General features: G+C 44.2%; 1 protein-coding gene across 1 annotated transcript; it reads right to left on the bottom strand.

Moving 5' to 3' along the window:
* Nucleotides 1-18,636: 18,636 nt before the first annotated feature.
* LOC308324454 (programmed cell death 6-interacting protein-like) lies at nucleotides 18,637-21,159 on the bottom strand (the record flags this gene model as incomplete). The annotated part of the gene is made up of 1 exon (XM_080776498.1): nucleotides 18,637-21,159. One exon carries the CDS (start codon nucleotides 21,157-21,159, stop codon nucleotides 18,637-18,639), a length of 2,523 nt encoding a protein of 840 aa, XP_080632624.1.
* Nucleotides 21,160-27,642: the final 6,483 nt, after the last annotated feature.

Consider the following 27,642-nt stretch of genomic DNA (forward strand, 5'->3'; position numbering starts at 1 on the left):
TTTCCTAAGAAATGATCAGGGTTACTGCATGTTCTGTTTCATGATGATTTATGTGCATTCAATAACAAGTGTGGACAGAATTAGCACTTAAATATAAATATAATTGTGGGATCTCTAAGGTGATCTCACTTACTGCATCTTTATTGGTCAAATTTCTTGCAACACAAAATTGACATGACAAATTCACTCCCCTCCCACACACACACACACACACACATCCCCACAAGGACACACACACACGCACGCACACGCACACAAACACACACACACACACACACACACACACACACACCAAAGTCATGTCACGCTGCTGTCATCCTGCTGCACACTGCTATTCTTCCACTTATCATTTCTCGCTTCTCGTCTTCTCCTCCACGAGTCCATCCCTCCATCCCTCCATCCCTGACCCCGTTATCTTCTGGACCATCTCGGAGGAAAGTGGCAGCAGAGAGTGGACGGACGGATGGATGGATGGACGGATGGAGAGAGAGAGAGAGTGCTGAAACGCTGTCATGTCTTCAATCTTTTATCAGTATTTGATGTACACATCTTACAGCAAGGCGACTGCTACACACACACACACACACACACACACACACACACACACACACACACACACACACACACACACACTCCTGACACACGCAGGCATGTATACGCATTACGCACGCACTCAGCTTTCTCATCTCATTAAAAAATAAGATCTGGTTGCGAAAGGGGTGAAGTGGCTCTTTACGTAAAAAATATTAACAAGGTAGAAATGCTCTGTTAAAGTACAAATGTATTTGAGTAAAAGGACAAAAGTGTTGGCATCGAGATGTACTTAGGAGTACAAAAAGCACACGCACAGGCACACTCTAGTTAAAGTAAAGAGTATGTTTGTTGCATATAAATGCAGTCCTTTGATATGCAAGGCCTTGTGTGTTAAAGTCCCTGAAGAGAGGGAAACTGGGGGAGAGAGAGAGAGAGAGAACTTGACCTTTAGCAGAGAGCCATCCTCAGATCTTTACATAATGTGACATATTGTCTCTACCTCCCCACCCTGTGATCCCACTCTCTTATCACCGTGTGTCACTGCAAGGTCAACACCTGCACCTCATAAATCCGTGGGGGCTGGAGCATCCAGAAGGAATGAAGTCTGCACACTTTGGTCAAGCTACAACGCTTAGACGTTTATAATCTCGCTTCCGCTTTACACAACTGGACGTGACGTTTCGCGCCGCCGGTTCTTCATCAGTCTGGCTAAAACAGCTTTATTTAATCGAATAATGATCGGTTATTGTGTGCAACCTCTTCCAACCTCAAACCGCACACAAAATGGTTAACATATAACATTGTCAGACAATGTCAACATTTTTGGCATTGCTGCATCGCAATATATCTATAATATTGCAGGTAAAAATTAAACAAATTACCCAAGAAAACCCATGTGACACCGCTGAACAGACATAATTATTGTAATAATCATAGTCAGCCTAATTCACTCTGTCACAAATGCTGACTTTATTCTTCTTTCCAATTCAATACACGGCAAGAACGAATGACTAAACCAAGAGATGGAAACTGGTCTTTGTTGCATGGTTCTGACCCGACTACTTGGAGCTCGCTCCTCCCTTGGGTTCAATATGCCCACAAGTCCTTGGTTGGCGCTTCTTCTGGTCCGTCTCCTTCCCACTGCTCCTTGGGCTACCAGCCTCCCCTGTTCCCTGAGGAACAGCGACAGATCTCGGTTCCCTCCGTTGTCCCGTCTACGCTTCCAGAGGGTTTGGCAGCGGTCTGCGCCTCTAGTCGGTCGTTCCCAATTACAGGCCAACCGCCGCCTCCCTCCGTATCCGCTTGCTGGGCCAAAAGGTTTGGCTCAGTTCACGAGATCTACAGTATACCCTTGAGGGTTGAGTCTCGTAAACTTGCCCCTAACGTTGGTGTCCTCTTTGAGATTGAGTCTATTGTCAACCCCTGTGCTGTTCGGGGACCGCATGTAAATCCGACAGAGCATTAGTCGGACATGTGGACGCATGTCGGACTGCTCCCGTGCTTGCGGTTATGGTTAGGTTAGGGTTTGAGGTGGGTTGTCGGACCAATGACTAGTCTAACTAACGTACTGCACCCGTGCTGTTCACCTGAATGTCCCCTCCACCCTGCCTTCCCATCGCACCTTCCACGGCTCCCAGATTAGGGCCCTTACCCCTAAACTTAATTTGACTTATTTTTTTTTACTATTTTGAAGAACATTTTAAAATAGTTCAACTAGCCCAATCTTCATCGACACGTTGTGAGCCTATATAAATCGACTATTTGAACTATTGTAAAAGTCATTTCCTTGCCTATTTTAACCCTTGTGCAACATTCTTGTGTTTGTCTGATCATAAATTGTATTTTAGTTGCTCTTCTTCAATTACAGTTGATAATCTCTTAAGATATCACCTTTGGAATGTTCTTGTAAGTAATAGTCTTTTCAACGCTTTTAATTAACTAACAGACTCCAAAAAAAGCTCTAATCTCCATATATGGGAAATCTCCAGCAGAATTCCATTTGGGCTTCCTACCGGACTTCTGACTTCCGTCAGATTCTGCAAACTCAGTTCACCCTTCCAGAACCTTAACAACACACGGACGCGCACACACGTGCACACGCACACGCAGGCACACGCACATACACACGCACATGCACAGACATTACAATCCCATTCAAATGTGATTGGCCATGCTGTAGATTATACAGGGAACAGTTAAGGGATAAAACTGTCACACTCAATCATTCAGATAATGCGCACATAAGCACACATGGACCCAAATGTTATCAACACATGCATACATTTCCTATGTTTGTGGACACACATACGCACGCACGCTTTATAATCAGTCACAACACAAGCACATGTTGTGTAGTACTTTAAATGCATGAAATTCCACTTACTGTACATCTTGTCATAAACCCCCCCACCCCTCTCTCTCTCTCTCTCTCTCTCTCTCTCTCTATACACACAAACTCACACGCATACAGTATCTGTGAACTGTAACAGATGGCAGTGACCCTGAGGTTGCAAACATGTGACAGTTTGCTTGACCTGAGGTTTCGCCGTCTCTCTCGCATGCGAGCATATGTATGTGTGTGTGTGTGTGTGTGCGTGTGTGTACACATTATGTATACATGTATATGTTTGTGTGCGTTTGCTTGTGCGTGTGTGTCACATTATATGCATGCAAACCCCGATGGACCCCAATGCAAACAAGCCATAGTCTTTCTTGGATTTAAATCATATAGCAGACCTTGTAGCGCCGCAGTCCCGCCCCCTTTGAGAACGACGAGGCCACCAGAAGAGAATTTCAAAAAGTATTAATTATTATTATTATTATTATAAGACCTTTAAAGCCTCGTACAAAGCCAACTCGGATGATGACAAATCATGACAATAAACAAAAAATGTTGGGCCGGAAAAATAAATGGAAAGAAGTTGTACACTGCCCCTTTCTTCTTCTTTCAAATTATTTGTTCGGCCCAAAAAAATGTGTTTATTGTCATGATTTGTCATCAACTGAGTTGGCTTTGTCCGAGGCTTAAAGGTCTTTAAATAAATACTTTCTGAAATGCTTAAGGGACAATTAATGGGAAATTCTCTTCCGGCGCCCTCAAAGGGGGCGGGACTGCGACACTTCCTGTACTTCTTTCTGCAAAATAAAGTATTCAATCAATCAATCAATCATTCACAAGTATGGAAAAACACAGTAGAACATCCATAGTACACTATGTACATTGTGCTCTAATTGAAAAGGAACACAAATAATAATTAGAAATAATGTTTGACATAAAGAATCTGCCCCAAATCTGAATCACACATCAAATAAAAGGGTCACGAATCCAAACAAGGCAGAGCCAGAAGCGATTTCACTTACACCCACAGGGTGCGCCACAAATGCTACAAAGGCCACTGCTTGCCTAAAATGTGAATGTGAATTTATATACGGAAGATTCTAATTTAATAAAAATAAAAAGTTGTGCAAAGTCTATGGTAAACATTGGTGCAGATGCCCGTGGCCACACAGCTGGAGAAGATGGCCCAGGACCGGGATGTCTGGAGAGCTCTTGTTCGTGGCCTATGCCCAAAGTTGGGCTATAGGCGTAAGTAAGTAAGTAAGATGCCCGTCCGTGATGGAAACCACTGCAGCACAAGAAGGCGCATTGGAGCGTGCACACACAGATGCTGCACAACGCGTCTTCTGGACAGGAGATTTGCCCAGATTTTGACTTGCCTAGTGGTCTGCCTTGGGCATAAACAGTTGGAAAACCACTGGAGCCTTTTGACTAACATGAACTCTTGTACACCGAGTATACTGCTACTATGACAATTCACATGCACCACCACTTGACGGTTGCATTACAGTTTATGCTATGCACCAATTCATTCATTCATTCATGCGTCCTGCTGTCAATCACAACAGTATGCTTAAGGTGATGATGGACATATTAATATTTGATGGCCATATTCATTCATAAATGTATTGATGAGCCTCAGCCTTTAGTCCTTTAGTTTATTGATCAAGCTTCTGAGAGAGTAGGCCTACAAAGCTTTGATATTGGTCGATTAGTACCATGGAAATAATCAGTCGTCCGATATCGTAATTTCACTAGCGTGCATCTCTATTAAATAACATAAGACACTCCCCTTTGCTTACAGAACTATCACAGCAGCAGACCACCAAAGAGGGAAACATAACTTATTCTCTTTACTTATGGACGTGTAGGGTTCTTACCAACTTCTTACCAACATGAATATTAATATGTAACAGTTTGTCGCAGACATGATCTTTACAACTTGCACTAGATACAAAAAGCAAGACAAGGTCCTTGGCAGGCTGTGCTGTTTTGAAAAAAGGGTGAAAAGAGTCTGCAAGAATTAACATACGTCTGGAAGATAGAGCTTGTACATGGTGAAGGCCAATACGTACTATAGTATGGATATGCCCCACATCTTCAGAGAGCAATTATGTGGAAGTGCCTGGAGTCAGGTATGGCAACTATAGGGGGACTCAGAGGCCAGATGGCAGTTGCTCATGCTTTACAGTTTCAGACTGATTAAGGAATATGGAAGGATGAGAGAGAAAAAAAGCTTCAAATTCTTGTTGACCATGCATCATTTTATTCAAGTGTAGGCATACATAAATATAGTATGCATTGCAGAAAGCCGTTCAACCATGGTTCTTTGCGGGACAACACAATTGTTTACGGTGTCAAAGTCAGGGTGAGACGTTTACAGAGATGTAAGGGGGACGTTATGTAAGGGGGACTTTACAGAGATGTAAGGGGGACTTTACAGAGATGTAAGGGGGACTTTACAGAGATGTAAGGGGGACTTTACAGAGATGTAAGGGGGACTTTACAGAGAGGGGGACTTTACAGAGATGTAAGGGGGACTTTACAGAGATGTAAGGGGGACTTTACAGAGATGTAAGGGGGACTTCTCACATTTCTCACAACAGTATTCTATAGAAACTGCTCAGCCCATGACAGGAAGGAGCGTAATAAGGTAGTAAAGTCAGCATTGAAAAACATTGGTGAATATCCATCATTCTGAAAGAATGAGTCTGGAAATAATCAGGGAGGAGCCATATTTTTTACATTTGTAGCCCACCATTTTTGTAAACCTTTTTTTCCCCCCCATGTCTTATTATCTAATGCAGGGTCTGCAACCTTTTCGACATGAAGTGTTGTGTCTTTATTTTCTTGACAGTCGGCGTGCCATAGACATGTTTAATTATGACACCACATCCAAATTATATATGTCCATCAATTTTGATTGTTCATACACACAAAGCAACCTTTATTCTTTTCTCTCCTTCTTTAGAAATATCAGGATGTATGATTATGAGACTGAATTATTATTATTACCACTGTCTCTCCAGTCAGAGTTCAATGAATGTGAGTTTGAACGAATGTAGAATTATGTGTAGGATGTAATTTGCATACAGATGTGAGTGGACTTAATGTGACTGTAAACGTGTGTGTGTGTGTGTGTGTGTGTGTGTGTGTGTGTGTGTGTGTTGGACCATATCATGTATAACCTTATTCTGATCAGTGTTTGGGTCTATTCTGTATACGCCACTTGTGCAGATCCAAATAAAATAATTCAAATGTGTGTGTGTGTGTGTGTGTGTGTGTGTGTGTGTGTGTGTGTGTGTGTGTGTAATATATATATATATATATATATATATATATATATATATATATATATATAGACAAGACAAAAGGCTAAACTACAGTACATTCAGAGTAGTCCCTGGAACAAGAAGAGCTGAGGCTGAGGACATTACGATTGCTTTGTTGGCTCCCGATTCAATAAAGAATTGATTTCAAAGGACTACTAATTGTTTACAATGTCCTTAATGGTCTGGAGCTCCTGAATATATATATATATCCAACCTGCTCACAGCATATAAACCATACAGTATAGTCTCCTAACTACTTAGAATAAACTGTACATGTTGGTGAAGGTGTGTGTGTGTGTGTGTGTGTGCGCGCGTGGGGTTTGGGTTTAACCCATTCTGACCTGAGATCAGATTCACACGAGGTTTCCACTGGACACACACTGGTCTGATCAACCCATTCTGACCTGAGATCAGATTCTAAAAATGTCAGTCGTTCTTAATTTTTCAATAGCTAAAGCATAACATGATGCTAACGCCAAAACGGGTTCCCGTTCAGAATGGGTTAATGAATTGTTTAATTTTAGTTATGGTTGAGTACTGTTAGGCTAAGATTAGGCATGGAGTGGTACAGCATACCACTATTATTGTCAAACCTTGCAATTATTGAATTCATATTCAGGCAAATGTGGGCAAAATAATCTGTAGCGTTCTCAGACACAGATTTTCACAAGCTGTGTCAGGATGGAATGGGTAATTAATTTCAAATTAATAATTAATTGACTGAAAGTAGGACAATTATAATGTATGAAATCAATAGGACTTCTTCAAAGGGAATTCTCATGTTTCTTATGTAACCATTATCAGTGCGTGCGCTGCACGTGTGTGAGTGCGTGCGTGTGTGCGTGCGTGCGTGTGTGCCTTCATACATATGTGAACTCTTATACTACTGTAAAAATAAGTCAAATTACAATATTATTTGTAACTATGTTTGCCCACAATAAGTGTATTATCTGCTATAGGTCGGTTGAACTTGGTACAAAATGTTACATAGGAGTGCTGTAAATATGTAAATGTATGCCTGTATGTCTTAGGGTGTTTGTTTTTTTATTTTTATTAAATCAAATATTAATAGAAAATACATTTAACAGAGATGTTATAAAGTTGTGGAATAAAAGTACAGCTTTTCACCAAATAAATTATTGATTGGTTGTGAAATAATAAATAAAAACATCACTCATACTTGTATTTACCTCTGTATGAATGTGTCCATTATACATTTTTCGTTGATTACGGTATTTCCCCTCCCCAAAGGCAGCCATCATGATGCAAACCACATGAGTGCTGCCTTTAAGACGACGGAAATAGTAAAGCTTGTGCAACAGAGGTTTTTGTAAAAAGTGCGAGATCTGGTGTATGGATGGTCTCTTGCGTTGACCATTACTGTTTCCATTTTAAGCGGTAGATCTAGACTAAACAGAGAGACAGGGAAATGAGAGAGAGAGAGAGAGAGAGAGAGAGAGTGTCTTGGGGATAACAGCCAAACAAGGCAACCTAAAGAGGCAGTGGTGGTTCATGCTCCAAAAAGTTTACACGGTAAAATCCTGAGTGTTGATCTAACTCTGACGAGAGGCACTCGTCTGTGCAAATGTAACCAAAGATGTGTGTACACTCCTGAATTCAATAACACTGATTGATTTGACTGCATGGGTATAGCACTATTAAGCTCTGATGTTGGTGCCAAATCTGTCGTGTTTGCGTGTGCGAATGTGCGTGCGTGTAGTGTAGGTACATGCTTGAAAGAGACTGTGCTAGTGAATGCCTTGTGAATGCGTGCCAGAGGTGATGAATTGTGGGTAATTTTCTTTACGCCATAATTGCATGACAATTCATAAATGTATCTATGATTGTTAGCAACACACACACACACACACACACACACACACACACACGCGGTGATTTGCAGAGTAATAAGGAGGAAATGTCAATTCCACGCTCCAGTCTCCAAGTCCTTCATAAGCCTTCTTCTTCCTCTGTCTATTATTAGTGGCCATATTGCCACTGCATAATGGATGGCATGGGGCAGGCTTGGAAATGACACACACACACACTGTACGTGCACGTGCACACACACACACACACACACACACACACACACACACGCGCACAAGGGAATTCTTAACCTCTAAAAGCTCTACTTCGTCGTACAACCAATAGTGAATTATTATTATTTTATTTATTTTAAATTGTTATGTATTTACGGACATTTCCTGATGGACGTTTCTTTGAAGATTGTGTTTAGTGCATGGGGTTGTTACTGTATGTGAATAATTGCTTTGAAAATACTATGTCGTAAAGAAAAATCAATAAACATATGTTTAGAAGAAGGAAAAAAAGTGAAAGTATCCAACGCATGCCGAGCACAGAAGCACACACACAACAGACATTCAAACATAGATAAGTGGGAAATACAAAAAATATTGAATGCCTCGAAAAACCTTACCATCCAATCAATGCACAGCTGTGCTGTTGTGTGCTGAAGCTATCGGTTTTATTATAGTATTATTCTCTAGATACTACTGTATGCTTGGTTGGGGTTATTCACTGAATTATAATTGGGAAGATATTCAAACGGAGCATTTTCATACCACTCTCTCACGTCAATACAGTGCCTTTTATCCATTATTGGCCTATAAATAATGCTTAGGTTTCTTCCCACGCTCTGAACGGCCAAACGGAGACGGCCTGGTGCAGATTCAACATGGTCTGCTGTGTGATCGATTCGTGCCCAGTGTTGATTTTGAGAGCAAATTTTTATTTTAGTTTTAGTCATAGTCTCTTGAATAGTTTTCATTTAGTTTTAATCATAGTCTCTTGAACAGTTTTCATTTTAGTCACCTGGAATGTTTTAGTGTTAGTGTCTAGTTGCAGTCGACTAAAATGTATTTTGGTGGGCTTTGATGCCGTCGTAATGACAGATTTTAATTTCTTGTCGTAGTATTTGTCGACAAAATCAACACTTCAACAGCTGACTACCGCCGACGGCCACGGGACACTGTATGGATGATTGTCGTCGACCTCAGACGCTCGAAGACAGCTCAATGTCAACTTGGAGAGTCAAGGCCTTTTGTTTAAACTCTCACTTTGAAGTTCGGTCAAGCTTTTTAATTTAGTTTTTATCCCACGATTTTGTAACCCATTTTTCACCCCGGTGTCAATTATCTAATGTGATCCTGGGCTCTACACACCCTCCGCCAACCTATAGTCCCCATATATGGGGGACATGGGGAGAGCAACGGACTTGAACTCATGCTTCCTTCATGGCTGAGTGTCCAAGTTGCTCGTTTACACCTGAGAGGGGGGAGTTTCCCTGGTTGGACGTAGCGCGTGGAAGGAACACGTTATTCCAACCAGTTCGGTCAAGCTTTAGCCGTGTCCACATGCTCACTACACTCAAATGTGTTTTTCCAATCCTTTTTGACAAGACATTCCAAACTCCAAAAGTATTACATAAGTTACTGTCTACTCTGGGCAGTGTTATCACAGTGGGTGCGCGTGCATGCTTCTGTGTGTTGATGCAGGCGTGTATGAGCATGTGCATAAGTTACTGGATACTTTGTGCGAGTGTGTGAGTGTGCTTGTTCACACGCGCACACGTGCGTGTTTACAATTGTGCACACATGCGTGCCTGTGTAGGAGGGGTCAGTCTAAGGGCACCCATAAACCAACTACACACAGGGAATAAGATCACACATCCAGTCATTAACATTTAATATGGTACAAAGCAAGCATTATCTGAACGGTTGGTTATGTAATAACACGTCGACACACGCATGCACGTAAGTACGTACATGCACTCGCACGCACGCACGCACGCACACACACACACACACACACACACACACACACACACACACACACACACACACACACACACACACACACACACACACACACACACACACACACACACACACACACACACACACACACACACACACACACACACACACACACACACACACACACACACACACACACACACACACACACACACACACACACACACACACACACACACACACACACACACAAAAATGAATACTTAGGAAAGGAATTATTGAGGAAGACATACAGTAAGTTTAAAGAAACATCTCTTAGGGGCATAGAGAGATAGGAGATAGAGGTAGTGAAGGACATGCATCAAAGGGCCTCGGGCCGGATTTGAACTTGGGTCGGCTGTGCAAGGACTGAGCCTTTAATAGTACACTGTGCGTTCTACTAGGTAAGCCACTAGAAGGCTCCCTGGAAATTATTGCTGCAGAATTGGTAGTATATATTTTAAGAATACATTATTGACTGTGGAACTTGTGCTTGTCAGGGAGTGGGTCCCCATGCAGTTCATTGGTTGATTCATTTGAGGGGTCACAGATTGAAAGGTTTAAGGGAACCCTTGCCCTGGCCTACTCTATGTCGTTCCTTGGTTAGTATATATATTGCTGCATCCACCACATTATTCTCTCTCGGAAGTCTGAGAAGCTGCACTCAGGAGGCATGTTTCCAGGCAGAACCCGTGGAGGGGTGACAAAAGGTCATTCACTCCACACAGAGGAAATGTGAACAGAATTTGAACTCCCCCCGAAAACAGAGTTGTAGGAAGAAAAGTAAAAAGAAAAGTATTCCATTGCAAGTAAAAGAAAAAAATGCTGAATTTTTGCAGAAAGCTGTACCAAGTATTACAGTAAAATGACTGGTTGGATTCCTCTGATTGATATGACATAATTGAATGATGTCATTCATAAACAAATTTTGTTTATGAATATGAATCAGTCATTAAGCAGCATGTTAATCATTAAGGAGCATGTTACCGCTGTATACTGTAGCTGCTGAAGCTTGTTTGAAATACGCTTCCAAACCTGGGGAAACATTATTTTCTTTCTTTCATACTTGACATTCTCAAGTAAAGTACAAATACCTTGAAATTTGACTTAAGTAAATATACTTCCCCCACTGGCAGTAAACTAGTGTGACTTCTACAATGTGTGTCTGTGTCAGTCGCCACTCTCCAGGAAAATGCCAAAACACAACATGATTGCTTTGATGTTACAAGTGGCCCTGAGAAAGAAACTAGTTTCTACACCACTGACACTGGCAATAAAGATGTCAACACGCACGCACGCACACGCACGCACGCACACACCCACCCGCACGCACGCACGCACACACGACTTGTATTTGTGAGGACATCAATATTTTAGCACGAGTAGAAGATCACAAAGACATGTTGTGAGCTTATAGATCTGCTAGGCACAACTATAAATTGGGGAAAACTCTAATTCCTAATCCTATTAAACTCCAACCTGAATCTTTTCCAAATTGTTAACCTAACTCTAAAAATCCTTTTTTAGGATCAGTGAAATTGTCCTCACAATGTTTATTTCTCAAATTCTGCCATACTTATATACAGTATATTATTTTATTTTATACATTTTGCATATTGAGTACGTGTGTACATGTACATTTACTTTTGTTACTTTAGGTGACATTTTTATATTGAGTATGAGATTTCCGTTCTAAATTTGATTATTTACTAATAAACTAGTAAAAAAAAATTGAGTACACACACACACACACACACACACACACACGGCTTTGAACAGAAGGAGACTTGACTGGCCATTGAATAAACTTGCTTTGGCCTTCAGGTCACACTGTCACAGTGAATGAGAAAGGTCCAGTAGGTATATGCTCACTGGTCCCAGACCAGCTGTCCGATCAGCTCTGAGGTGGTGGGAAATGGGGCTCTGAGAATCAATTACGGTAGGAGGACTAAAGAAAATAATCACACCTCTCTCTCTCTCTCTCTCTCGGGTTGCACAACAGTGGTCCCGTCCACCTCCCATTATACAGGAAAACTAAAAACTGAATAACTCATAATCTACGGAGCTCTCCGTGGTTTGGTCAATTAGCGCGATGTTCGGAGGTCTTTGCTGATTATCCGGTGGTCTAGATGGAAACATTGGTGCTTTCTAGAGCAAGGATGGCTATTGCTGGATGTAGGAGTGGTTGCACCACTCAAAAACTAAACTAAACAGAAAGCGAGCATGCAGGAGAGAGAAAGTGAGACAACAGTAATTACCTACTACTGCTGCTGACACCTGCAAGCTTTTTCCTATTAGGACGTGATTAGGGAGAGAAGGAGAGAATTATGTATGGAGAGAGAGTGAAAACATAGAGAGAGAGAGAGAGAGAGAGAGAGAGAAAGAGAGAGTTGTTGGACGGGGTATATGGGGCCGGGGGGGCCTGAGGGAGGCAGAGGAGGGAAAGGGGGAGAGAATTTAGGGAGAAGAAGGGAGAGAGGGAGAGGAAGGAAGGAAGGAAGAAAGGGAATAACTTTTTTTCTTTCTTGGGGGGGTGGGCGTATATGGGCGACAATCTCCGTTCTGCAGTCTATGCAATGGGCGACTGGACAATGAAGGCAACTGCACGTTGTTTGCACTGGACGCACGCACACACATGCACTGGACGCACGCACGCACATGCACTGGACGCACGCACGCACATGCACTGGACGCATGCGCACACACATGCGTGCAGTCTTCTCAGTGCTCAGACATGCAGAAACATACACACAGACACACACACACAGACACGCACGTACGTACGCACACTCCAGTTCCTGAACCCAAATCCTTCTCATTACCATACAAAGTAGGGCTGTTTTCAACACTCATTTCATTTTCCACAAGGTCACCACCTCCCTCCCTGTTAGCATTATGTTATGCTTTAGCTATTGAAAAATAGCAGATCTACAAGCTTGTAGGTCTGCTATTTTTGAAAAATGACTGACGACTGACATAGAAACATAGCTTTTTCAGAAAACTGAAAACTGTTTTAATCTGATGGACGCAGTGACGGACAGAGTCACGGGGGACAGCTGCTGTGCAGGCATGCAGCGTTGCAGTGACGGACAGAGTTAGAGACTCATTCAGTGGCTTAACCACTAAAGCCCTGTACTTGTTTGACCAGAGTCCCTGGGGACTCTATGCTAGCAGCATTTTCCCTTTTCATTCTAAATAAAATATCTTCACACACAAAAAAAGGAAGATCTAGCCCACAAGCTTTTCCTTCCCCGGTTTTCCCCATAATGCGGATGCTGGGGTTTCAGTGGTTTTCAACCCTTTTCATATCAAGGTCCATCATTTATTCAGCATTTGAGCCACAGACCATGAAGTTGATGAGATTTAACCTCTCAGACCCAATACTTAGAATATTTTGTTGTGGTTCGATAAGACGATTTTGTCCACAGTTCCATGCTGTATGCATGTACCATAGGAGAGATGACAGGCAAACGTTGATCAAATTAACAATTATTCTATACATTCTCTGAAAGTAACAATAATGTTTAACAATAATTTAACTCTCGAGAGCGTAAGCATTTTTACGCTCTCAATTAAATATCTAATAAGGGTACATTTGGTTACCATTTAGCATGGGGACCACCTGGAACCCCTGGAGGACCACTGGGTGCTCACTGCTCAACGTCCTGTCATCTGCGTTATTAGCACACTACTGTAGCATAGCAGACACAATGGAAACATGCACTTCTCCTGGTTGTAGTAACTTGAGCGGTGCCCTTTGGGCCAGTGCCCAGGAACGATGCAAGTTGGAAATGCGTGCCCCACCCAGTTATTATGTCTGTATCCCTTTTATGCCCATATATGGAGTTATTTTGTCAGGCATGCTCAAATATGGAGTATATGCAGATGTCAGAAAAACAGTGTGATGTCAGAACAGCTCCATGTATGGAGATCTAGGGGTGATCAAGATGTGTTCAAGAATGCCCCACCCAGTAATTATGTCTGTGTCCCTTGTATGCCCATATATTATGGAGTTATTTGTCAGCCATGCCCAAATATGGAGTCTATTGCAGATGTCAGAACATATTGTGATGTCAGAAGAGGCCAGCTCCATATATGGAGATCTATAGGGCCTCTGTCCAGGAGCCCGGGCTGAGGCCTTTTATGGCGGTTCTGGACAACCGTGGCTCCGACCGACTCAAGGCTGGGCACTGCCCTCCCGGTGGTGGTTTGGAACGCATGTGTCAAATTTAAAGTCGGTAGGACGAATGGTTCTCGAGTTACGTGGATTACAGACATACAGAGACTTGGTGCATTTATAGATAGATGATTCATCTTCAGGTTGTGAATTATCGGGTTGTCTCATACAATCAGGAAGATCAAATGACCGGGTTTCCAACTTGAAGTACCCGGGCTCTGTGGGGACTGCCCATAAGTCCGAAATCCCATTAGTTCGACCTACGTGGCCGGTTAAGACTGAGGCCTGGCCGGTTAAGACTGAGGTTAGGGTTAGCGACCTACGTGGCCGGTTAAGACTGAGGTTAGGGTTAGTGACCTACGTGGCCGGTTAAGACTGAGGTTAGGGTTAGCAATTAGTGTCCGGTTAAGACTGAGGTTAGGCAGTCATTACAACGGCATCAAGGCCCGCCAAAATAAATTTTGGTCGACTAGATCAACTATTGATTTAGTCGACTAAAATATTATAATATTTAGCCGACTACAACTAGACTAACACTAAAACATTCCAAGTGACTGAAATGTGACAAAAAACGAAATGAAAACTATTCAAGAGGACTATGACTAAAACCAAATTCAAAGTGTGCCGTCACCATATAAATGCACGGAAGACATTGGAAACTCAAAAGGCGTTCTCAGTGGACATCGGCGCCTTATGTTCAACCTCTGTCACAGAGCTGTCAAGACGCCCCCCCCCCCCTCCAGCATGCTGTTCCACTGGGTCACCATGTCACCAGGCAGCTCCAGCATCCTTGGCTAATTATTTTTTGAGCTTGTGGCTCACATTAAAATAACGCAATGCGCCTCACGCAAACCAAGCAAGTATACAGACTCTTATTTTTAAGAGACCTCTCCAGTGGAGATTCGGATCAGACATTATTTTAGTATAGATTTATAGACATTGCCCTCAAACATCAACGAGCACGTACGTGTATAAATGCATGCATGCATGCACGCACACACACACGTACAGTATGCCTACACACACGTACAGTATGCCTACACACACACAGTGGGCAGCAATATGTGACGTGGGAGGGATGTTTCCTGCAGTGAATTGTGGTCGTTTTATAGAGACATGGAAGCAGATTGCTCTGATGTAGAGCTCATTCATCACTGTCACACACACACACACACACACACACACACACACACACAGTACCGTGGCCAAAAATATCTCGTACGGTACATGCAAGTTTGCTCTTTTTGTGTGCTCCGTTCTACTCTACCTAGATGTTAAACAGGAACAAGGCTCTTATGGCCCTATTTAAACAATCCGTATGGCCTGAAGTGCATGTAGGGTGTGTCCATAACTCCACTTTTGCTACTTTAAAAGGTACATAATAACGGCAACATATAAGACACAATCGATTTGTAGTAAGTCTCTTAACCCATTCTGGGCGGGAACCCCTTTTGGTGTTAGCATTATGCTATGCTTTAGCTATTGAAAAAATAGCAGATCTACAAGCTCATAGCGCGCTCATAGCGCTACGAGCTTGTAGGTCTGCTATTTTTGAAAAGTCTAAGAACGACCGACATAGAAACATAGCTTTTTCAGAAAACTGTCAGGATGTAGAAGACATTTTTAGAATCTGATCTCGGGTCAAAATGGGTGTGTTCTTTGTGCAGAGTAACATGAATTAAACCAGGTGTCATCTCCCATTGCCTTATAAGACCCATGTGCAACTGCGCCTACAGTATAGGGCATAGCTATTTGTTTATTACATTTATATGGCAGAAGTGAACACTTTCCTGCAGGGGAAATGGATCTGCTCGTGCGTGACGACGCCGTCCACAATCTACGTGTGCAGCAGCAGGCCAGGAATCCACCAGATCTAGCTCCAATCAGCCAACCACCACACATTGACAAGACACGTTGTAAGCTCTTACAAATAGGACATCTTTTTGCGAACGCAGTGAGCACTTACTATGAGACCTAGCAGATCATTTCTGTCTGTCTGTCTGTCTGTCTGTCTGTCTGTCTGTCTGTGTGTCTGTCTGTCTGTCCCGCTTTTGTGCCCATATATGGAGCTGAGTGATTTGTGTCACCATGACTCAGCCATAACCATATAAGGAGTCCCCAAAGCAGCTATACGTCCAAAACCCAAATATGTACGAGCTGCATTCGCTTCCCGCGTTTGCGCGTCTTACTGGTATATATGATATTCATTGATGCTGTTTTCGAGAGGTGCTATAGCCCCTCCTATGTCCAGCTTTGAGGGTTTGAGTAAACACAAACATTGTTTTGCTACTGTTTCCTATGACTATAGTAGAGAGATACAGCAGGGCTGTATTTTGCGTGTCTTAAGTACCAGGTCTTATTACTTAACTTAAGACCTGGAGGCGTGGTCAATGCTCTTTGGCCACTCAGAATAGCCAAATGGAATTGATCACGCCTCCAGGTCTTAAGTCAAGTAATAAGACCTGGTACTTAAGACACAGCCCAGAGTGTTTGTGCACATTAGGCCAGTGTAAATGCAAACATTGATGACAAAAGTGAGGACCCAAATTGTGATTAGCCAGAATGAGATGATGATAAGTGCCCCTCACTTCACACGGGTGTGATTTGTCGTAGATTTACGTAGAAAATGTCAGTAAAGCAATTGGCTGTTAATTAACTATCTATCTACCAGGAAGCGAACGCAGCTCGTACATATTTAAGTTAAGTTATTTTTAAGTTAAGTTTTTAACTTAGCCATAACCATATAAGGAGTCCCCAAAGCAGCTATACGTCCAAATATGGAGTGTGTTGCATCAATCACAAACAAATCACTCAGCTCCATATATGGGCACAAAGGTGGGACACACAGACAGACACACACACACACACACACACACACACACACACACACACACACACACAGACAGACAGACATGATCTGCTAGGTCTCATAGTAAGTGCTCACTGCGTTCGCAATAAATGCACCAAGACTCTGTACGTCTGTCTGTGTGTAATCCACGTAACTCGAGAACCTAGACTCCATATTTGGGCATGCCTGACAAAGAACTCCATATATGGGCAATGTGAAAGGGACACAGATGGGGCATTTATTTCCAACTTTAATCGTTCCAAGTAGGCCAGAGGCCCACGGACACCACTCTAGTATTTTCGAGGGGCTCCAGCAAACATTAAATACAGGTTTAATGTTTGTCTTTAGTTCAATGTTTGTTTTGTAAACGCATTGACAATGGAGGGAAAATGTACATCATAATGTGTCATTTACATCATATTGTCTCTTTATTGCTAATGGTGTATTTGCACCGTTTGTTTTACATCACCATTACATCACTTAATCAACATGCGATAGACTTTAATATGTTAGCGCCCCTCACATGAGTTACACGTAAAACATACCTGATTGTATTAAGTCTGAGTCGTTCTATTGTGGGGGGGGAAATATTACTATAATGTGCCCTTATTGGCTATTGATGGTATCTTGGGTTAGTAAAAGGTACTGTGATTGGTGCAATGTGATCGAGTGATGGGAATGTAATAATAGTGGTCTCTTATTGGCTGTTGATGTCACTAAGGTAAATCCACGGTTAGTATATATACATTGGAATAATATATATTGACAGAGGACATTTATATATTAATATAGGGGTCATTGGTTATTAAGGTCAGGCTTTAAAATATTAGCTCCCCTCACGTTTAGTGAAATGTTCTGCTATGCTTTGACTCACTTTGTTTACAGTAGGAGTTATTTATGCTATTGCAAATGTGAAACGGAGGTGTGGAAATGATATGACATGCTCTTTACTTTACCTATACTTATTTGCAGAGCTTCCCGAGTACAGAATATTAGGAGGAAGCATTTGGAACTCGATGGGCAACGTGTGTCAAGAGACGAGGTCAAATAAAGTACGTAAACAAGCAATCATCACAGACCAACAAAAAAAAATCCGGACCCATGCATAACAAACCACTCTCTGAAGTCCAAAAGGCTTTGGAAAATGATAGTGAGGACTTCGGAGTCGTGTGCATACATGTATGTACCCCAAAGGTCAAGCTGGGAAAACCTAGGTGGAAAGATAATCTTTCCCAACAACAGATATCTCAACACAAAACACCACCTACCATCACCTAAGACAGATAGCAAATAAGATCACACCACTTGATCCAGTTGCCGACATCCTGCTGCTATTGGGATTAGACATTATCAAGGCCTATAAGGTTTTTAAACAGAACAATGGCCCTCCAGACGCACCATTTAGCCTAGACCTGGGAGGGAATGCATGCATATGCATAATCACTAAAACAGTGAAATCCATGAAAACCTGTATCATTGACAATGGGAGACCAACTCAATTTGCTCCACGTACTCCACGTAGGAATCCGATGGGTGAAAGAAATCTTTGTTATAATTATTATTGAAGGTAAGAGGGGAGAGAGAGCAGATTACCGCTGGGGGTAGTAGTGCTGCTGCTTGGGGGGTTGCTGGGGGTAGCTTGCCTGTGTTTGGGGGGTTGCCTGGTAGGGCATGTTGTACTGGCCGTAGGCATAGGGGTTATAGCCCATGGGCATCTGATAGTAGCCTTGGTAGTAGGTGGGATATATATATGGCACCCCTGGAGGGTCACAGGGTGGCAGGTCTCTGAGTGCAGCAGGGGCAGTGGTGGTGACGCGGGGTGGAGGTGGTCTGGCAGGAGGCTGGCTTTTGGGCTGGGACTGTTGCTGTTGCTGTGGAATGGCTGTGCTGGACACGGTGGTGGTGGTTGTTGTCGTTGTGGGGGCGAGGACGCTGGCGGGAGCATTAACGCCGGACAGGGAGCTGGGCTGCCGTGCAACGCTCTGCTGCAGCTCGCTGAGCAGGTCATCCCTTTCCGTCTTGCGAGCAAAGACGATGTCACTGCACGTGTTCTGGAAGCGGAGCAGGATCTCCGTCAAGCTGCTGTAGAACTTGGTGCCTTCGCGCAGAGTGCTGATTATCTCCATGAAGCTGTCGTGGGCAGAGGCCAGCTTCTTCAACACCTCCTCTCTGGCGTGGGCCTCCGTGTTGGACGGCTTTAGGCCGCTGAACTCTTGGTGGGACTTCTGCACTTCTCCCAGCAGGTACTCCTGTGTGCGGCGGCTGGCCTGGACCCTCTGGCTGTAGGGGCCGTAGAGTTGGTCCAGCTGGGCCACCGAAAGCTGCTCTTCGTCGATGGCCCCGTCCTGGGCCAGAGCCGCCAAGAACGTGGGCGACATGTCAACGGTCACGGCCTTGATCTCTCCTTCTAGCACATCTCTCTCCTTACACAGCTCCTCTAGCTGGAGAACCAGCGCACGCAGCACGTTCACTACCTCACTGCCCTGCAGGGTCTTGGTGGGGTTGGCAGAGGGGATGCCTGCGATCAGCTCATTCTCTGGTTTACACAGCAGGGCCATCATGTCGTAGTGGTTGTTGTAGCGCTCTCGCACCCTTTGGTCTGCATGGGTCGCCTTGTCCAACATGCTGCGGAAGGTAGAGGCCTCTGCACGTAGGGCCTTGTAGAGGTCTCCGGAGGGGGTTCTTTTCCAGCGCTGGCCAACCTTGGTTCTCAGCTCGCTGTCTGCAGTCTCTTCTTCATCAAGCATCTTCAGAGACTCGTCCAGGATATCGACGTTGCAGGTCAGTAGTTCGGGCAGGTCTTTGATCAGCTGATTGATGCGCTGCAGTCCTCCCTGCTTTATGGTGGTTCTGGCCTTCTCTACGATGGAGTGTGGGATGGCATCTCCGGACAGGTCCTCTAAAGCAGCAGGCAGGTTCAGGTATGCCAACACACTGTGGCAGAGGTTGGTGGCCTCCCTCATGGTTCCCACCAGTCTGTTGACGGTCTCGGCCTTTCTCTGGCCATACATGCTCATCGACTGATGCACCGCCACAGGAACCATCTTCTCGAACAGGTCTGTGAACCTCTGGCTGAGTGGGAGTGTGATGGTAGTGGGCTTGACCAGCGCCACCATGCCGATGTTCTCCAGTTCCTTGACCTCAGGCACGCGGTCATGGTAGATGAAGTCATTGTCCTTCGCGGCGGCGGTGAGTGCGCGGTTGATCCTGTCACTCAGGTCCTTGACGCTCACATAATCGTGATAGCGAGAGGCCACCGTCTTCACCAGCTCCGCAGCGTGCTGCAGGCGCGCTATCTCCTCTCCGAAATGTTTCTTCTGCTTGGCCAGGATGCTCTGGTGCAGTTCGGCGTTGGCCTGCATGATGCGGTGCTTAGCCGCCAGCAGGGAAAGAATCTCTTTAGGAAGTTGCTCTTTGTATTGGCACTGCTTAAACGCGTCGCCATAGAAATCCGCCGCCTGATTGGCCAACTTAGCAATGCTGGCATCTTTCATTTTGTCCGCGGTGGCTTTGAGGAAGACGACCTCCTGAGCCTGGGCCAGCATGATGATGCTAAAGGTTCCCACGGTCTCCGGGGCCATGTCCACGGTTGGCTCCCTGTTGAGCACAGACAGCACCGTGTCCCGGATGTGACAAAACAATCCGCTGGCCAGCTGGTAGTATTTGTTTGCGGCCTTCATTCGTTCATCGCTGTCCAGGTTCAGCTCTGAAGCGATCTGACTGGCCAATGCTGCCGCATTAAACAGCACACATGTCTTCTCATATCCCAGACTGGCCAGAGCGAGCTTGACCGAACTTCCAAACAGTGACCCTTTATCGAATGCATCTTTCCATGTGAAGGTTACGCACAGCTGGTTCCCGGAGAACGGAAACTTGGACTCGATGGCACAAAGCTGGTCGTGGTATCTCAGGAGGACTTCCAGGGAGCTCTCGTGTTTGTCCAGTGGCCTCCCCAGTGCATTCTTGCGGAGCCTGTTCAACTCCTCTACGGCGTGGAGGTGATCCACTTGCTCCTGGCCAGCAGGATACATCGCCATGATGAATGTCGACATCGGTTTCAACAAGTCCACCTCAGCTGACTTCTTCAACGGGATTGAAATAAACCGAGCCATTGTGGTGGGCGAAAAACTGTCAAGTGGAAAAGACAAATGCTCCTGTTCAGCAGACAAAAACAAGAGCCTTTGTCGATGTTTATCTCATCCTGGGACAAAGCTGAAGTTTAAGCGTAGCTTTGACCCTACACGCCCTTATAAAGGCTGACCAGAGCTCTGGTCTGACATCACTCACAACACAAACAGTTCCCATGCTTGTGTAGTAGAGATATATATAGTACTGACCACAAAGTACTACCGCAGTGTCTCAGATGCTTGTGTAGTAGAGATATATATAGTACTGACCACAAAGTACTACCGCAGTGTCTCAGGGGTGACCGGGTGGCAACCGCAAGGTTTCCATTCCAAGTTTAATTCATGTCATATATTTAGCGGAATTCCGAGGTCATTTCTCCGTTCATTTTCAATGGCAAATATTGAGACGTGTGGGGACAAGATTTACGGACATTTGACCTGAATTCCCCTTTCATTGTCAATGGCAAATCTTGAGACGTGCGAGGACAAAAGCTTAAAAATGAAATAAATGTATTACAAAATGTATTTATGACGTTTTATGTTGTCATTTACTGCCCTAAACAAACATTAAAGTCCTTAGACTTGGTTGGCAATGGGGAATTTATAATTAAGCTCTAAACAAACTAAAAGTACATAGACTTGGCTGGCATATGACAATTTCGTAAAGCCATGCTTTGGAGGACCAGCTCAGTGGCCTTGTGGTTAGAGTGTCCGCCCTGAGACTGGGACGGGTTCAATTCTATCCCCGGCCGGGTCATATACCAAAGATTGGGACCCAATACCTCCCTGCTTGACACTCGGCATCAAGGGTTGGATCGGGGGTAAGTCCCTGCGACATACTAGCGTCATGTCCAGGGGGTGTACTTTATACATCAAGCTGCCTCACGCTACAGAAACAGGAGATAGGCTCCTGCCCTATGGGCCTCATGGCTAAAGAAACAGGAGATAGGCTCCTGCCCTATGGGCCTCATGGCTAAAGAAACAGGCGATAGGCTCCTGCCCTATGGGCCTCATGGCTACAGAAACAGGAGATAGGCTCCTGCCCTATGGGCCTCATGGCTACAGAAACAGGAGATAGGCTCCTGCCCTATGGGCCTCATGGCTACAGAAACAGGAGATAGGCTCCTGCCCTATGGGCCTCATGGCTACAGAAACAGGAGATAGGCTCCTGCCCTATGGGCCTCATGGCTCGGCAAAGCTACTTACTTACTTACTTAATTATGTTTTGGAGGGGCTGGTGCCACTCAAAAAAGTTTAGCAATGGAAAAAGCAGATCTACGAGCTCATAACTTGGCGTAGATCTGCTATTTGACCATATGGTTAATACTGTAAATGATGTTGATATAGATTTGAAAGAGTTCGAATATTTAGATTTTTCTTTTATGTATGTGATGTATTTCCATGCTCACCTTCACATCATAATATGGGTGGGTATTCGATAGGCTGCCAGAGTCACCGCACTGTATATTGGTACTCCATATATGGAGATATCTGACATATCTTACTAATGCACGTAAATGGCATCAACAAATCCCATATTTGGACAAGGCTGATCTAGAGCTCCATATATGGAGACGACAGATGCATTTAGTGCTGACATCATGCCAATGTCGTCACCGTGACAAGCATCCAGACCACTGGAGCCAAGCCCCATATAATGACTGATTATTGCCCTTTAGTTTAGTTGCAAGCGGTCCATCTCCATCAAGACTCCAGTCAAGATATCTGGCCTTACAACCCAGAAAGAGAGAGCTTACAGAACCAGCTATATACCAGCTTACAGTTGTGCCTTCTTTTGAAGTAAACTTTTAAAGTGTCAACACCAACGATGCATTTGTCAGCAGCAGGGGACGGGGGCTTGGACAATGACACGAGACACCTCATCAGCAGTGTCCTAATGGACTTTGCAGGTGTGTCATCCTCTCAGCCAAGCAGACATCAAAGCAAAGCTCATTCAACAATGAATCGAGTCGTGGAGCAGCTCTTGGAAAAACCTCAATTCGGGTACAATGTCAATAAAATGTTAGTACAAGGTCAGTTGGACAGACGGGGAGACGACATGAGCTTCCGCTTCGTGGGTGAAGTAGCGAAGAGCTGCTTCAGTGATGGAAGCACAAACTGGGGTCGCATCGCCACCCTTGTGGCCTTCGGGGTGGTGGTGTGTCGGCACTTCAAGGAGGAGGACAGGAAACCTTCCGTTGTTGAATCGGTGGGCCAGGAGATCTCCACATACTTCCTCAGATACCAACGGGAATGGCTGGTCGAGAACAACGCATGGGATGGTTTTGTGGAGTTCTTTCGGCTACCGTCGGGGAGCCACTGTGGGGGGGCCTGGTTCCAGCAAAACCGCCTACTGCTGATGGCAGTAGGTGCAGTAGCTGGCCTTGCTGCTGGGATCGGGTTGACCCTGTTGATCAGGGGAGTCCAGAGACTGGTAATGAATTAAAAAACCATGGAATGGCTGGGCAATGTTGAATGTGGTGCTGCACGTCCATGCAGACCCAGGTACCACAAGAACAGCACGAGGGGTACTATGATAGGAGCCAACCAATCATATCAACGCTCGAGGGGTACTATGATAGGAGCCAACCAATCATATCAACGCTCGAGGGGTACTATGATAGGAGCCAACCAATCATATCAACGCTCGAGGGGTACTATGATAGGAGCCAACCAATCATATCAACGCTCGAGGGGTACTATGATAGGAGCCAACCAATCATATCAACCCTCGAGGGGTACTACCCAAAAGACTTTGTAGATTCGTCATGGCTTCAAAACGCCACTGAGCAACTTCCATTGAAGTGAATAGCCGGGGGCGGGGCTATTGCTCCTCAATCTGTTCTCTTAGTTATATTATAGCTCTATGGGGACGCTCTTATCATCATACATCATCACATTCCGTGCTCTGCTCAGCCAATCAAATCATCACATTCCGTGCATTATATCATATCGTTATCGAGGTATGAACATGCGTAATATCAGTATAGCAAGAAGGCAACAGTATTGTGATATGATATAGTGATATTGATATGATATGCAGTTTTTTAATATATAAAAATAATTAACACTTAAAATCATACTCGCGGTGATGTCCTTAAGCACTGACCCTGCCTCCCTCTGGTTCAGATGCAAAACCCCCGTGCATGCAAAACTGCCCACCCTGCCCAGACCAATCAGTGAACGGGGTGATAGCTCCAGAATGAAAGGACTTGTCTGATTCACTAAAATAATCACTGTAAAAACAGAGAGATGTGTCGGGGTCCGCGGTGGAATGACGTAATGTTGTAGTTCTCTTAACCCTTCAAAAACGACACCGCGGTGATAAGCTATCACCACAAACTGGAGTATGAATGCAGCTTTCAGATGCAGAAAATAGCAACAGAACAAAGCAATAAAATATGCAATAAGTATGATTTTGTTCATTATCGAGGATAGATAGAAATTATGGCAGTATTACCTTAATTGGCATTGGGTTACTAATTGGATTTACTACATTTGAACATGAGCACACACACTGTAATAGAAAGCATTGAACATTTAAGACAGTAGAGGAAATTAGCCAATTAGTGTAGTTTTCCTCCCGTTTCACCAGCCCCCCCCCCCCCCCCCCCCACACTGTACCTGCAATGTTCATTATTGTTTGACTTCTCGTCACCACGGTGATGACCGGTTAATTATCTCTCTGCTTTCATTTTGGGAGAAACCTTTGTGCTGTAAATGAACAAAGTGACAGGAGACGAGTCTGCAGTAATGTGACACAAAGACCGGAGATGTTAATTAACAGACAATTAGACATCAATATTTCTTATACTAATTAGGGGAGCAACCACCTGTTCCGGCATAGTACGGCAGCCGGCAGCAGGTAGTGTGTGCGTGCATGCGTGTCCGTGCGTGCGTTTAATTAAAACCCATTTGAGATCAGATTCTAAAAATGTCTTTTACACCCTGACAGTTTTCTGAAAAAGCTACGTTTCTACGTCAGTGGTTCTTCGGTTTTTCAAAAATAGCAGACCTACAAGCTCGTAGCGCGCCACTCGGTGGCGCACTATGAGCTTGTAGATCTGCTATTTTTCAATAGCTAAAGCATTGCGTAATGCTAACACCAAACGGGGTTCCCGCCCAAAATAGGTTAAGGTTTCGCCAACAGAGTGATTGATTTGACTTAATGGGTTTAGACTTTAGGCCACTGAGCATTTTTTTTTCAGAGAACAGAGTTTAGTGCTTATAGCAACTGTAGTATATAAAGACAACATGTCTGTGGGACATGGGCATACAACATGTTGTAAACATTGTCAGTGTATAGCTCAGTCAGTGCAGCAAATTGACTGTTAATCATAAGGTCTGGGATTGATCCCCAAGCATGCCATCTCAGCACTGTGATGAGTAGCACGACTTGGATAATATACAGTACAGCTGGCCATATTTCTGGATAGAAATATTGATGTATGCTGGGATCTTTTGACATGCCTTAAAGGGATATTTCACTTTTAAAAAAAAACTTTTGGTCAATTCATCATCTACTCTGTGAACACCCAGGGCAGTTTTTAAGTTGCTCGATTCCTTATTTAGATATCCTACTCCTTCTCCTTTAACAGGTCCCTAAGGGGGAGCACGACGGATCCCCGAAGCCTCCCCACCTCGGCTTAAATTATCCGATGAGTAGCCGGATGGCCAGATGGCCCGTCGTGGGTAATCTTCGTTCTGTTCATTATTCATTTCCGTCATCATTTCATGCATTCATATTAGATTTTGTCCATATTGCCCAGCCCTAACATGCAGTGAAATTGTTTTGATTTAACAATTTTGACTGTGCCCGATCATTTTAAAGTCATACATGCAGATGTACTGTATGCCCGGGATCGAACCAACGACCTTGTGGTCCAAAGGTGAGAGCTCTAGCGACTAAGACATCCAAGGTGCTGAAAAAAAGCCTAAATGCCTGATCTCTGCGTGCAGCCAATGAACGTCTTGTAAACAACCACCCTCCTGATTCTTTAACCCATTTAGGCCTGATGTCGAAATTTATAAAATGTCTTCTAAATCCTGACAGTTTTCTGTCAGGACTTGTGCCACATTTTCACGATTTTTTCAAAAATAGCAGACCTATAAAAGCTACGAGCTTGTGGATCTGCTATAACGTGGGGTCACATCTCACCTTTTGAGTGTGTACTGTGCGGTGTCAGTATACATACTGGGAGTCTGCATGTTGCACTTTGACTCATTTCGATATCCAAGATAATTCATCATTGTGGCAGATCAAGAATTTCCCTCGTGAGATTAATAAAGGTTTATCTATGGTTTATACTGTAGGTGCACACAGGCACACACACACACACACACACACACACACACACACACACACACACACACACACACACACACAGTCTTAGGCAATGATGTGGTACGACAGGGCTGCAATTTTTTGCTGTGTTGACTCCCTGAGACGACCCCCCCCCCCCCCTCTCCCTTTGATTTATGATCACAGAGTGGTGTACATCTTGGACAAGCAGTGGCCGATGTCTATGCATGCACGTTTTAGCATGCCTATGATTTTGTGTGTTTTGTATACACCCATTATAGACTAATTGATGGCTCAGTGCCCTGTAGCCAGCTGTAGGCAATCAGTACTGCAGTGTCATTCCTTCGTCTAATATACACCGGGTTTAGTGTTAATTTAACTCTTCAGACTCTTACAGACTCTATAACCAATTGGAAATGTAAAGGTCAATTTGGTTACACTTGTTGACACTATACAGAAACACAATTTAAACGGCATAATTGGGGGCAGAGTAATGAAAGGCACACTTTAACTTCATCTTACAATATAGTGATTGCCAATTAAATAGTCCTGCAAACACTGTACACTTGTTTCGCCGGAGAATATGTCACGTCTCGTGGAGTACGTTTGTGAGGACTAATAAATGAGCTTTAACAGTGGTATACTTTAGTCTATGCGTGTGCGTGTGTGTGTGCGTGTGTGTGTGTGTGTGTGTGTGTGTGTGTGTGTTGGCAGCCCCCGTTAAGGCCACAGCGGCATCTGTGTGTCACTAAATAATGACTCTGTCTGCGTTGCATGGCCTCCAGGTTCTGCTGTCTGCACCTGCACGCACGCATGCACTTACGCACGCACTACATATACGCACATACACACACACAGAGCCCTGCGTGCACTGAGACCATGGTTGGGTGATTTTTAAATGTCAGATGAAACTCCTGGAACAATATTTGTCGAGCTCAGTCATCTGTCGACGTGTCCGTCCGTCCCCCCCCGCCCTTGGAATGTGCTGGCATGTATTCTGTACGTATAGGTATTTATTTTGGTTTACATTTACAGCAGGGGTTCTCAACGTTTTTGGCTGGAGACCTCCCCGGAAATGCTTTGGCCATGTCTCGCGCCTGATGTTCAGAAGGTAACAGAGTTATTACTATAGCCAGCATCCTTATAGGCTTTCAGAGTTATGGTGA

Source organism: Protomyctophum bolini (genome assembly GCF_963924005.1).
Source record: "Protomyctophum bolini genome assembly, chromosome: 11".
Lineage (NCBI taxonomy): Eukaryota > Metazoa > Chordata > Actinopteri > Myctophiformes > Myctophidae > Protomyctophum > Protomyctophum bolini.